This window comes from Mesoplodon bidens, assembly GCF_964165515.1.
Source record: "Mesoplodon bidens genome assembly, chromosome: 19".
Lineage (NCBI taxonomy): Eukaryota > Metazoa > Chordata > Mammalia > Artiodactyla > Ziphiidae > Mesoplodon > Mesoplodon bidens.
This window is the reverse complement of record NC_138179.1, coordinates 53,225,368-53,239,274: the sequence shown is the minus strand read 5'-3', so window position 1 is coordinate 53,239,274 and position 13,907 is coordinate 53,225,368. Positions and strand designations below refer to the sequence as shown.

At 50.5% G+C, this 13,907-nt stretch overlaps 1 protein-coding gene across 1 annotated transcript in view; it reads right to left on the bottom strand.

Annotated features, from left to right (window-relative positions):
* Positions 1–13,907, bottom strand: part of PLXDC1 (plexin domain containing 1) — a gene marked incomplete at both ends in the record, with an annotated part of 58,505 nt that overhangs the window by 39,393 nt on the left and 5,205 nt on the right. The window contains one exon of the mRNA XM_081219199.1: positions 10,746–10,927. Within this exon, the coding sequence (XP_081075325.1) occupies positions 10,746–10,927 (182 nt within the window). The remainder of the gene's footprint in view (positions 1–10,745; positions 10,928–13,907) is intronic.

Sequence of the window (13,907 nt, the reverse complement as noted above, 5' to 3'; positions counted from 1 at the left end):
CTTGCAGAGCTCTTGAAAGGATTAGACAAAACATAGCAACATAAAGCTCTTAGCCCAGTGCCTGGTCCGCAGTAGGTGTTTGAAAAGTGGGAGCTATTAGGATGATTCTGTTGGACCTTTCCAGGAAAGGTCTTGATTGTGGCGGCTGCCTCCTCAAAACCATCCCCAGCCCCCTCTTCAGCACCTGCTGTTACAATGTCTTTTCTGCCTCAATTATTCATGCCCGGAGCCTGCCAGGCACTTCATTTCTGACAGCAGGGCAGCATTTACCTTGGCTGGGCTCAAGACGTTTCTGGACAGGAACTCTGGCTAAGCTGTCACCGTCAGCCTATCACCTGCCAGCCAACTGGCAAGTGGAAATGCTGGGGCAAGCAACCAGGGGCATCCTGCAGGGCCTATTGGAGAGGTCTGGCCAGCCATGCTGGTTAGGATGGCAGCTGAATCCAACCCAGGACGTGCTGAGGGGATTACTGGGGGAACGGGCATCCTATTCCCCGCCTCCACCGTTCTAGGAGGCTTTACAAGGGCAATAGGAATGTTTCCTAGATCCCTGCTACTCAAAGTCTGGCCCAGAGACCAGCAGCGTCAGCATCACCTGGGAGCTCAGTAGACATGCAGAATCCGGGGCCCAACCCGAAACCTGCTGGATCAAAGTCCGTATTTGAACAAGCTTCCCAGGGGATTATTTTGCACAGTAAAGCTTGAAGAGCGCTGGTTAAGAAGCACCCTCTGTCTGGACCAACGCGTCACTCGCTTCTGTTTCTGAGGACTCCAAGGACAGAAAGACCTGGGTCCTTGTCCTGGCTCTGCCACTCACTAGCTGTGCAATCTTGGGCAAGCACTTCACCTCTCTGTTCCCAGATAGTATTAGAAACACCTGCCTCCTGGGTAGTTGGGTGGATGAAATATAAGGCCACCGACTGAGGCCAGCGCTCAGGGAGGGCTCCTTTAGTTCCCTTACCTCATGCATCCGCATGATGACCGCCACCTGCCCTCTGGAGGTATCTAAGCCTCAGGCTGAAATAAACCACCTGGAACACTTGTCATCACAGAAGTGCAGAAGACAGGTCCCCTGGACTAACCCGGGAAGGGAGCGACCCAGCCTAGACAAAGGGGTATTTGCATGGTGCTGAGGGCCTGGGGTAAAGAGGTGTCAGGGTGGGTGATGCTGACCTGAGAAGGTCCTGGAAGTGGGGATTTGGACCAGGCTTGGAAAGAGGGTGTGAGCTGGCTTTCTAGACAAAGCATTTTTTAATACCCCTCACGCTTCATGGAAAGGAAAGAAGCATCTTATCCTGACACTGATTCTACATGTGGGCTTTTGGAGGATATCAGTCAACCAGAGATTTTGATAGCATCAATATATATCATATAACCACAGAGAACTAGGAAATAAGGAAAAACAAAACCAGGCCTCCCCCGTCTCTCACCTTGTCCTGTTCTGCCATATTTCCTTCTAGTCTTCTTCATATGAATGTAATTTCACGTGGTTATAATCCTGCTGACTATCCAGTTAGTTGTGTGGACTGCTTCTGTCATGTTTCATGATATATGAAGCAGTTTTTGATGTTGAACATGGTCTTTTAACCATCATTTGTAAAGGCGTCATGGCCATCTACTCAGAAGAAAACCCACAATTTTATTAACTTTTTCCTTACTGTTGGGCACTTAGGTAGTTTCCAGTTTTTATGCTCTATTTTTTATTTTTAAATACTACTGTGATAAATGTTTGGATACACTTTCCATATCCCGGATTATTGCCCCTGCTTCAAAGCCTCAGATATAAAGCAGAACTTCTCAAACTTTAATGTGCATACAAATCACCTGGGAATTAGATCCTGATGCTGCAGGTCTGAGGGGCCTGACCTGCATTTCTAACAAGCTCCCACCATACGTTGAGGAGTCGTGAGGATATGAAGGGTAGCCCCTGAGGCTTCAAGGCCAGGAAATCCTCTTTTGTTGCTGGGGTCCCATTTTTGTACTTCCAGCTAAGATCTGGGGGAAAAAGCACTACCCTTTTTCCCGAGACCTTTCTGGTTAACTTTTCAACCAATTAGCTCAACCGATTTTTATAACAACTCTATGAGGCATTCTCAGTCCCACCTTACAGATGAGGAAACTGAGGTTTAGAGTGATGATATGGCAAAGATACACACTATCTACCATGTTCGGACCAGAGTAAGATGACCAACTGTCCCGATGTACCTGAGACTGAGGTGTTCAGTGCCAAAATCAGGACCATCCTGGGAAAACCGAGATGGTTGGTCACCTTGACCAGAGCCTAATTCAGAGTCAGCTAATGTTTATCATTTCCAACCCTGGGTGCCTTTATGTAGATTACTGTATGACACCTTTGCAAGTACACTTAGGCAATATAGCGTCGCCATTTGACAATGAAGAAATGAGCTCAGAGGGGTTAAGAAATTTTCCCAAGACAAGGGAATTCCCTGGCGGTCTAGTAGTTAGGACTCCATGCTTCCACTGCAAGGAGGCACGTGTTTGACACCTGGTCGGGGAACTAAGATCCTGCAAGCAGTGTGGTGTGGGCAAAAAATTAAAAAAAAAAAAAAAAAAAAGAAACAAAAGAAAATTTCCCGGGACTTCCCTGGTGGTCCAGTGGTAAAGAATCCACCTTCCAGTGCAGGGGATGCGGGTTCAATTCCTGGTCGGGAACTAGATCCCACATGCCACGGGGCAACTAAACCCACGCACCACAACTAGGGAGAAGCCCAAGCGCCGCAACGAAGATCCCGCATGCCTCAACGAAGGAAGATCCCGTGTGCTGCAACCAAGACCCGATGCAGGCAAAAGAATAAGGGAAAAAAATTATAAAAAAGAAAGAAAGAAAGAAATTTTCCCAAGACAAACAGCCCAATTTTTTAAATGGGCAAAGGACTTAAGTAGACATTTCTCCAAAGAAGACATACAAATGGCCGACAAGCACACGAAAAGATGCTCAACATCGTTAGTGATTAGGGAAACTACAAAGCAAAACCACAATGAGATACCAGCTCACATCCACCAGGATGCTATAATTTAAAAAAAAAAAAAAAAAGGAAAATAACAAGTGTTGGCTAGGATGTGGCAAAATGGGAACCCTCATACATTGCTGGTGGGAATGTACTATGTTTCAGTCACTGTGGAAAACCGTTTGGCCGTTCCTCAGAGTTAAACATAGAATTACCCTATGACTCCGCAATTCCACTCCTAGGTATACCCCAAAGAGCTGAAAATATGTACTCAAACACATACACGTATACGTGTTCACAGGAGCACTATTCACAAGAACCAAAAGGAAGAAACTCAGATGTCTATCAACAAATGAATAGACGAACAAGGCTGTGGTATATCCATATAATGGACAATATTATTCAGCCATAAAATGGATGAGCCTTGAAAACATTACACCAGGTGAAATAAACCAGACACAAAAGATCATATATGATATTTCATTTATAGATGAACTATCCAGAACAGGTACATTCATAGAAATAGAACACAGATTGGTGATAACCAGGGACTGAAGGGGGTGTGGGACGGGGTGCAGCCGCCTAAAAGGTCCAAGATTTCCTTTTGAGGCGGTGAAAATGGTTTGGACCTAGATAGCGGTGATGGTTGCACAGCATTGTGGGTATATTAAACGCACTTCACTTGAAAATGGTTACTTTTTTGTTACGTGAATCTCACCTCAACAAGAAAGAAAACCAACCAACCAACCAGCCTGTGGAAGGAAAAGGAAAAGGGTCAACCAAAGGGACCTGCGTGGGAGACAGACCGCCTGGGCCCGAGCAGCCAGCAGAGGGCGCTGTGGCACTCTTACCGAGCCGGGCAAGGGAGACCACCGGGTCCGAGAGCCCATCACATGCCTCGCATTTTGCTCTTGAGTCTCAACCCAGAAAGATCAGTACCTACCCTCCCCTATCTGGGAAATCTGAAGCTAGTAGGGGCTTGAAACGCCAGGTTCATTAACTGAGGGTTTAAGCGTCCAGCCCCAGGTCAGCAGCTGGTACGTGCCAGATGGAAGGCCAAGACTGCGGGTCTCTTTCCACAGAGCTGAAGACTGGATGTCTGGACTCCACCTCCCACCTCCCTGGACACCCATTCTTCTCACAAAGTCTCTCACCGTCTGTCGCTTCAAACCTCAGCTCACGACTTTCCCTCCACCCATCTCACCCCCAACCCCCAGAAGCCTTCCCCTAACAGACTCGTCACCTCATCCTTTCCCCTCAGCGCCCGCACTGCCATGGCTGGGTTCTTCCATGAGCAGCGCTTGGGGCTCTTCATGTGTCGATGCTACAAGTCTGTCTGTCCCGTCTCCCCTAGGCCCTTCTGAAGGTCTCCTTTTGGGAACTGCCTCCTTTGGGAGGGTGTGGAAACCAGGAGCGTATTGCACTCACTTGTTCCTCTCGCTGCCCAGCTGTCTTGGATGATGCAGTCCCTATCCCACTGTGTGGTCCCTCAGCATTCCTGGGCCTGCCATGGTGGTTGGATGAGATGGGAGGTTTTGCTTGGGCCAGAGAGGAGAGGAATTCAGGGAAGCTGGGCCAGGAGGAAGACGGGGGTAAGATGAGGGGAGTCCGAATTTTCTATTAGGGTGTGAACCTGTTCTACTACAGGGGGAACCTCCAAATCTGACTGCTCTTAGACTTGGTTCCTCCCAAACTGTGACCCAGACATGACCCACAGAACCAAGAAAACCTTTCATTCGGATTTGGAAATCCCCAGGCTTGAAGACGTCCCCCGTCAGCCTCTTGGAGAATAAATCGTGGTTCTTCCCGGATGTCTGACTGAGCACTATGGCTCTCCCCAATCTCTCCCTCGCCCACAACATTTCCAGTGTCCTCAGGGCCTCAGGGTTGGTCTTGGTGGAAAAATCTGCGGAAAGCTTGAGTCCGGACAGGAATCCTATTTCCACAGGGATGCGGTGGTAGAGCGAGCGCGGGGATAAACTCCCAGGAAATGGCTCTGACCGGGGGCCGCGGAGCTGCCGGCTCATCCTGGGGGCGCAGCCTGGATGCCTCAAGGCCTCCAAAGCAAGAGGGTCTGAGTTGGAAGGAGCATGGTGGCGAGGTCGCCAGGCAGGAAGTGCTGGGCAGAAGGGACTAGGAAGATGGGGTTGGGCCAGAGGGGCGAGAAGGGAAGATGGTCAGAGGGGGCGGGGCCAGAGAAGGCCGGGGCTGGGGGCTGGGCAGAGGGGCTGAGGTGAGGGAGCTGGGCCAGAAGGGAAGCTGGGGCCAGGAGGGTGGACTGAGGAACAAAGAAGGAAGATGATGGGGCTCCGGGGTGGGCGGGGGGCAGGCAAAGGGGATGGCAGCCCACCTGCCAGGCCCTAAGCCCCTCGATAATGGCCCCAGAGCAGAGGGAACTAAAGCCTGGTTCCTGCTGGCATAGATTAGACAGTGATATGGATAAACAGTTGAAAGCCAAGAAAACTTTCTGAAACGGACCAAATCAAACTTGCTGAAATGTCCCCTCCCTTCCACTTCCCTCTTGCTCAGCCCTCTGCGGCCAAGACCGGGTTTCCTTCGGCCAGAGAGACCCCAGCTCTCAGACATGCTGACCAGAGACACGGGAGAAGCAGTTGTCTCTGGGCCCCTTCCCGGGGCACCTGCAGGGACTAAGAGGACCCACCATCCAGGGGAGGGTGAGCGCACAGCCCAGGTGGTGTGGAGGTCTGGCTGTGCTGAAGCGGGCGATCGTCACCATGCCCCATTGAGTGCTGCTCAGTGCAAGGCCTAATGGGTTCAAGGCGGGGTAGCAATGGAGCACAGGCCCCTCTGAGGATTCTGGCACGAGACCCCCCGGGTTGCAGTGTGTGCACACATCTTCCGGCATCTATGGCATGTATAAGCACTGACATTCTCTTATGTGTGTGAGAACCCGGGGGTCAGTAGAGTTTGGTCCTTTGAGGTCACTAAGTCCAACAACTCACCCCAGGCACAACCTCTTCTCTTCAACAACCCTGTCTTTCAAGGCCTCTGGAGATGGAGAAATCCCTACTTCCTTTGTTCCTTCAAAAGAGGAACACCCAGGGCTTCCCTGGTGGCGCAGTGGTTGAGAGTCCGCCTGCCGATGCAGGGGACGCGGGTTCGTGCCCCGGTCCGGGAAGATCCCACATGCCGTGGAGCGGCTGGGCCCGTGAGCCATGGCGGCTGAGCCTGCGTGTCCGGGGCCTGTGCTCCGCAACGGGAGAGGCCACAACAGTGAGAGGCCCGCGTACCGCCAAAAAAAAAAAAAAAAAAAAAAAAAGAGCCAGTATGGATTCAATGACCCCAGAGCTTAAAAAACAGCTCAAATTCTCGGACTCCACCCTGGACTGATTGGTTGAGAAACACTGGAGCCTGGGAATCTGTTTCTTTCGGACTCCACCCTGGACTGATTGGTTGAGAAACACTGGAGCCTGGGAATCTGTTTCTTTAAAAGTCCCCCCATGTGATCCTGATGGCTCTCTAGGTGTGGGAACTTCTGAGCTGTAACATTTCAAACCAATTTTAAAATCGGTTGCCAAATTGAACACTGGAAGCTGAGGCTTTCTGAGGCACCACGTGGCTGGACTTGACCACAAGGCTTCCACCATCCTGGGGGCTTTGTGGCCTCCTCAGTAGCCACACCTTAAGAGTGCACGTGAAGAAGCAAGGCCACCCTGGCAGGAGGCCACCCTGACTGCGCTAGGGGTGTCCCCAGCCCTGCCCAGGAGATTGGAGGATCAGACTTCTAGACCAGGCTTCTCCCTTAGCTGGAAGAGAGTTCAGAATGTCAGATTAGGAACCAGAAGGCTTCCTTGGCAGGCTGGTTGATAGTCGGCCTCAGGCCAGATGAAACTATTGGGATAATTAGAAATCCTGGCACTTCTGTTTAGAATAAGGTGGGAGAGATGCAACAGTTCATGAGGAAAAGACTTGGGGCTCCTCACTCTCTGTGGGCTGGGATGAGTCAGGAGTGTGGAGTGGCTGCCAAGGACGGAGGTGGGAAAGCCAGCTGTGTTCATGGAAACCCACGAAAACCCACAGAAACCCGGGGACCAGGGTTGGGGAAGGCCCCACATGCCACGGAGCTGCTGGGCCCGTGAGCCATGGCCGCTGAGCCTGCGCGTCCGGAGCCTATGCTCCATGGCGGGGGAGGCCACAACAGTGAGAGCCCCGCGTACCACAAAAAAACAAAACAAAACAAGAAATAGCCATGGCAAATGTTACTTGGAGTTATTAGGGCCAAAAGAAACCTAAATATACCTAAGCTAATAAAAATACAGGATTCTTCTAAAAAAAAAAAAAGATAACCAACAAGGACCTACTGTATACAACTCAATATTCTGTAATGACCTATATAGGAAACGAATCTGAAAAAGAATGAATATAGGTATATGTATAACTGAATCCCTATGTTGTACACCTAAAACTAACACAACATTGTAAATCAACTATACTCCGATAAAGTTTTTTTAATAAAAACGTTTAAAAAGTGGCACCTACAAACTCAGTCATCAAGAGAATATTTTCATGCCATATATTTTTAAATCAAATTAGTTAAATTGATGCAGAAAAATCCATGATGAACAAAAGATCAACATTTTAAATAAAGACAGGATCAGTAATGGGGCCAAGCCATGTCTGAGGACGAGGTAAAAGGAAAGATAAGTCACAGAAATGATGCAGAAAGACAGAGAGTTCAGAGAATGTATTACCTTGCTCCCTCCGCACCAGGCTGCAGGCTGGCGCTGGTCCGTCTCCCACCCCCACTGGTACAGCCCCTGTCCAGCACCCCTCCTGCAGAGGCATCACAGCTCTTGCTGCTGTGGGGACCCACCCTCCCTGCCATGCCAGCTCAGGCTCACGTGTAGAGGTCTTAGCTGCTCCCTGCTGCAGCTTTTCCTAACGTCTTCTCTTCCTTCACCCTGCCCACACCTGGCCCTCCTGTGTATACTGTCCCTGCATTAAACGGAAAGAAAGAAAGAAAGAGAGAGAGAGAGAGAGAGAGAGAGAGAGAGAGAGAGAGAGAGAGAAAGGAAGGAAGGAAGGGAGGGAGGGAGGGGAGGAAGAGAAGAAATGATGCAGGAAAAATATTAAAATTCTAAAAACATCCTTAGAGAGAGAAGCTATTACATCCATGACACAAGAACAATAGGAAACTATTTTTTTAAGAAATGATCAGAAAAGAATCAGCAGCTCTTGGAAATGAAAAATATGATAGTAGAAAAAAATCGGTAACATTAAGAAAATAAGGTTGAGAAAATCTCCCAGAAAGGGGATCAACAACAACAATTACAAGCAAACTAACAAATAGACAACAAAAAATGCAAAGGGATAGAAACAGAAGAGAGAAGAAAGTTTGGGGATCAATCAATCCCCGAGATGGACATCTAATTGAGGGGTCTGGTAGAAAGAAGAGAGTACGTAGAGAAAAGATGATCAAAGCAATAAAACAAGAAGACTTTCCAGAACTGGTGAATATAAGTCTCTGGGCTGAAATAGTCCATCAAGTGTCCAGCGCAGTGAGAGAGAAAGAGCCAAAACAGGCACTTTCAGAATGCTGGGGTTAAGGGAACACCCCTGAAAGCTTCCAGAGGCGGGGAAAGCAGGCATCTACAAAGATCGGGCATAAGCACATCAGACCTCTCAACGGTGACATCAGAACCAGAAGACCATGTAAGATGCCTGCAACTTGTGAAGGAAAATTATTTTTAATATAGAATTCTATAGTCAGCCAAACCATCAATCAAGTGTGAGGGTACAATAAAGGCATTCTAGGATGTGCAAGTTCCCCTCTTCTGTAACCTTTCTCAGAAAGCTAAACAAACAAGGGAATGAAGCGGGAAAGAAAAGACACAGGGTCAAGAGAACAGGGTGCCTAGCAAGGGGAGAGATAAGGGAGTTCTAGGATGAAGGAGAGGGAGGTCCCAGGATGGCTGTGGGCAGGCAGGAGAGCACCCGGCCAGGTGGGAGAAGGGTGACGAACGCTGAGAGGTTTCCAAAAAAACCCCCAAAAACCAAAAACTGACAGGTTTGACCACACCAAAAATTATATTTAAGATCAATGGATGTTTAAGAATATATAGCAGTGGACTTCCCTGGTGGCTCAGTGGTTAAGAATCCGCCTGCCAACGCAGGGGACACAGGTTCAAGCCCTGGTCCAGGAAGATCCCACCTGCCGAGGAGCAGCTAAGCCCGTGCTCCACAACTACTGAGCCTGCGCCCTAGAGCCCACGAGCCACAACTACTGAAGCTCGCACGCCTAGAGCCTGTGCTTCGCAACAAGAGAAGCCACTGCAATGAGAAGCCCGCACACCACAACGAAGAGTAGCCCCCGCTCGCCGCAACTAGATAAAGCCCGCACGCAGCAACAGAGACCCAATGCAGCCAAAAATTAATTAATTAATTAAGAAAAAAAAAGAATATATAGCCATGGTAAGTACAGAAAACTAAGAAAGTAGGTGGGGATTGGGGGCAGGAAAAGCAAAAATCATGCAAGAAAGTAAACAATGATATTACCCTGACTGGATTAGTGGTGAACAATATTTACCTGATTATGATAAAAAGCAGAGCATACAGATTTAACAGTTATATTGAGAGCGTTAAACCACACTTGGGGGAGTATATAATAGGCATATAAAAGGCACTCTTCATCTACACAACAGGCAACCAACAGATAATGTCTAAATGGATTTATCGACAGGTAGCAGTGTAAGCAAATTACTTAGAAATATGGAGATGACCGCCAGGAGAAGGTGCCCAAAGTGCCACCTTCTGAGAGAGGGGTGGGCAGGTCCGGAGGAGAGGGGTGGACTGATGTGTTTTGTTTTCTGATTTTAGCACCATTTGGCCTTTTTGACTGCATGCGCTTCTTGGATTTAAAAAATTAGTTACTAAACATAAAATAAAGAAATGCCAAGAAGCCCATCCTCTTGTTGCTTCTCTTTTCATAGTTTTTCTGCATCCTGAGAATCCACCCTCTTCACCGGCAGCCATGGGCACCTCCACACACAGCCATGGGCACACTCACATGTTCTCACACACACACACACACACACACACACTCATCTCAGACACAGTAGCTCATGGTGACAGACACGCAGGCAAATGTACATAATACACAATAACCCTCAGACACACACATGATTACAGATTCTCCCACAGACACAGAGGCCCCCACGAGCCTCCCAGGTAGCCAGCTGGGGAGCAGGGCCAGCTCTACAAGGGGCCAGTTCCTCCCTGCATTGCCACCCTCAGAACTGCCCCAGGCAGAGGAGGTTTTCTCCTGCAGCATCACCCTAATTGCTTCCTCCACTCAGAGTGCCCTCCCCTGAGGCTGAGAAGCCAGAGCCTCTGTACCATTAACCCTTTGGAGCCACATGGTCTGTAGATGGTGCAGAAATGAGGTCGGGGTGGGGCCAGAGCTGGCAGCCGGATGTGACTAATAATGCCACTTTCATTCAGCTTCTAGTGGAGGCCCTAAGAAGTGGAAGAGTCCAGTGTCAGGAACCCTGTGGACATGCTGTGCATCCTTGAGCAAGTCACTTCACCTCTCTGGGTCCACAAGGAGGTAGGCAAGCCTATGAAGCTCTGAGATGCTAAGATCTTATGACCCAGGCTTGACCCCGCTTCCATCCCCTCTCCCGGGAGCCCTCTCTCCACACCGACGTCCAGGGCCAACCCCAAAGGATACACTTGTGTGTCTGACAAGTGTACATGGGGCACCTGGGGCCCCCCCACTGCCAATTCCCTCCCCCTCCATGTCCCTCCAGCACTTACCACCACCCTGGTCCCGTTATCCGGCAGTGTGTCAATGGCCAGCGTGCCCCCACCCAGGTCCTGGCTCAGCTGAGTCCTGTCCGGCTCCGACACCTGGCCAGGGATCTCTCGGGCTCTCCGATTCCAGCCCTGCTTGGTGGTCCCCTGCACGGCCCCTCCAGAGCCTCGGCCTGCATCCTGACCTGGGAGAAGGGGACAGAAAGCTGAGTCCTGACAGTCAGAGTGAAGGCCCTGGAGGGGGACCAGCCCGCTTACTCTGCAGAAGCCCTGATTCCCATGCCGTCATTGACTCTGGGGACACTGACTATCAGGGCAGGAGATACCCAACATGCACTGAGCTCCATGCCACACACTTTGCACAGGAAACACTTTTAGCCCTCACTCCAGCCCTCCACCGTAGATATGATGCTTTCCATTTTGCAGACAGGAATCAGCAGCTCACAGAGGTTAAAGAAGGTCATACAGCAGGTAGGGATGGAGATAAGTTCCCCTTATCTGCCCCCAAAAGGGTGATTATTCTCAACCTCACTGGAATCATCTGGGGAGTTTTAAAAATTCCTGCTGTCTGGGTTCCACCCCAGAGATTCTGATATAATTGGTCTGCGGTGTGGCCTGTGCATGAGGATCCTTAAATGACCCCCCGGGGAGCTTTTGAGAAGACCTGGACCTTACACGGCAGACAAGGGTGAGAACAATTGCTCTGGAACATTCCAAACCAGTTCCCTATTTCTCTACCAGAAATGGCACATAATCTCACCTTCCTGGGGACTCCAGGGACTAGAAGCCAGAGAGCCGGGTTCTTTTAGTTCAGGGCTTCTCATCCTTGGTACTACTGACATTTTGGACTGGATAATTCTTTGTTGTGGAGGACCTTCCTATGCATTGCAGGATTTTTTAGCAGCATCCCTGGCCTCTACCCTCTAGAGGCCAGTAGCACCTCCTCCCACATTGTGACAGTTGAAGTTGTCTCCATAGTGGGGACCACTGTTTAGTCTCATCACTACCTTCAAACACCTTGGGCAAGTCACTTTCCCCATGAAACAAGGAGCTTAGACACCATCAATGATGGCAAATAGGTTTCATCTCAAAAGCCATCTCCAATCGATTAGTGACAGCCAGGAGCACTCTAATTGTGAAGAATTCTGAGGTTCCATTTGTGTTTAGCAGGAAAGGTTCTCATGATCAATTAGCAATGTCTGCTGCGGGCACAGGATTGGAGAGTGGCTGCACACAGGCCATCTAGCAGCCGTTCCTCGACTTGATGCTCTCTCTAGTTCCCTCTAGGTCATTAAATTTATTCCAAATGACACAGAAACCATGCTTTTCCACTTCAGAAAGATTTATGCCCCCAAAGATGTGTCTTATACGGTCTCTCCAATTGCCACACCTACTATGGGCGTGTATATGGGACACAGACCACCAGATGGGTGGAGGTGACATTCCCTGTGATCTCCATCAGTTTCAGGCCTGCACTGTGTCAGATGCCCTTCTCCACCTCGACCTGCCCCACCCCCTCCCCAGAGCTCCTGGGTGTAGTCCTCTCTCCTAGAACATCTGCTAGTGGTCTAACTGTGCCTGTCTCCCTGGTAGACTTGAGTTACCACAGGACCCTCCCACCTTCCGAAAATGTGTATTCTCGGTGCCTCGCAAACGGTAGGTGCTCAATCACTGCATAATTGAGGACACTATACTGGAGGTAACTTGGGAGCCATCAAGAACAGAGGTTGAGAAAAGGCCTGCCCAGGACCAGGCCTGGGACTGGGGCCAGGACCCTGCTGTGGGGCTCTGGTTTGTCATTAGACATTTGATCCAATTAAGTCATTCTTGGCTGCTGGCGCTTGCTGGATCCTTGCCGGCCCCCTCTCACTCCCCTGCCCCTAATCGCAACCAGATGCTCTGGAAAAGATGGAGAGAGGGTGGTCTCCAGACCCCTTCCCCAAGATGTCCACTGGCTGAGATGGACCTGAGCCCAGTGCTGGGAAGGCAGCCCGCCTGTGGCCCAGACCCCAAGCCAGGGCTGTCTTGCCGCTCTCGGGTGGGGCCCACAGCTGCCCCTGGTGGCAGAACTATTTGTGCTGGGCTGGTCTGCCCAGCTCCCTGGGTCCTCCTGCAAGCAGCCCTCAGGCCTGGGCAGGAACCAGAACAGGAAAGGAGCATGTGCACAGCAGGTAGAGGAGCTCAGCTGGCCCAGAAAGGGATGCTGGGGATCTGCAGGCATCCCAGTCCTGCAACCAAGAGAGGAGGGAGCCTGGATGGTGGGGGCCTGAGGCCTGGGGAGAGGGCAGGGAGAGGGGCCTAGCCAGAGCTGGGGCCAGGGAGGGCACAGCTGCCACCACAATCTGTGTGACCTTGGACCCATCAGTTTACCTCTCTAAGCCTCAGTTTCCTCATCACGAACCTGGGGATGACAATCATGCCTATGGCACAGGCCACCATGAGCATCAAGGAAGAAACATAAATGAGGTTTTTTAAATAGGGAGGGGCTTCCCTGGTGGCGCTGTGGTTGAGAATCCGCCTGCCAATGCAGGGGACACGGGTTTGAGCTCTGGTCTGGGAAGATCTCACATGCTGCGAGGCAACTAAGCCCGTGAGCCACATCTACTGAGCCTGTGCTCTAGAGCCCATGAGCCACAACTACCAAGCCCGCGTGCCACAACTACTGAAGCCCGTGCGCCTAGAGCTCGTGCTCCGCCACAAGAGAAGACACCACACATGGACCACGGGGAAGAATAGCCCCCGCTCACCTCAACTAGAGAAAGCCCGCATGCAGCAACGAAGACCCAATGCAGCCAAAAATAAATAAATTAATTAATTCTTCAAAAAAAGTTAATGAGGGCTTCCTTGTTGGCGCAGTGGTTGAGATTCCGCCTGCCGATGCAGGGGACACGGATTCGTGCCCCGGTCTGGGAAGATCCCACGTGTTGCGGAGCGGCTGGGCCCGTGAGCCATGGCCGCTGAACCTGCGCGTCCAGAGCCTGTGCTCCGCAAAGGGAGAGGCTACAACAGTGAGAGGCCTGGGTACCGCAAAAAAAAAAAAAAAAGTTAATGATATAAACAGGGATGCTGAGGGTCAGGACCAGAGGCAAAGTGTCCAGGAAGGAGACGGGGGCGAGGGGCAGAGGGAGGTTCCCGAGGACCTTGCCTTGCGCTGTCCTAACCCTG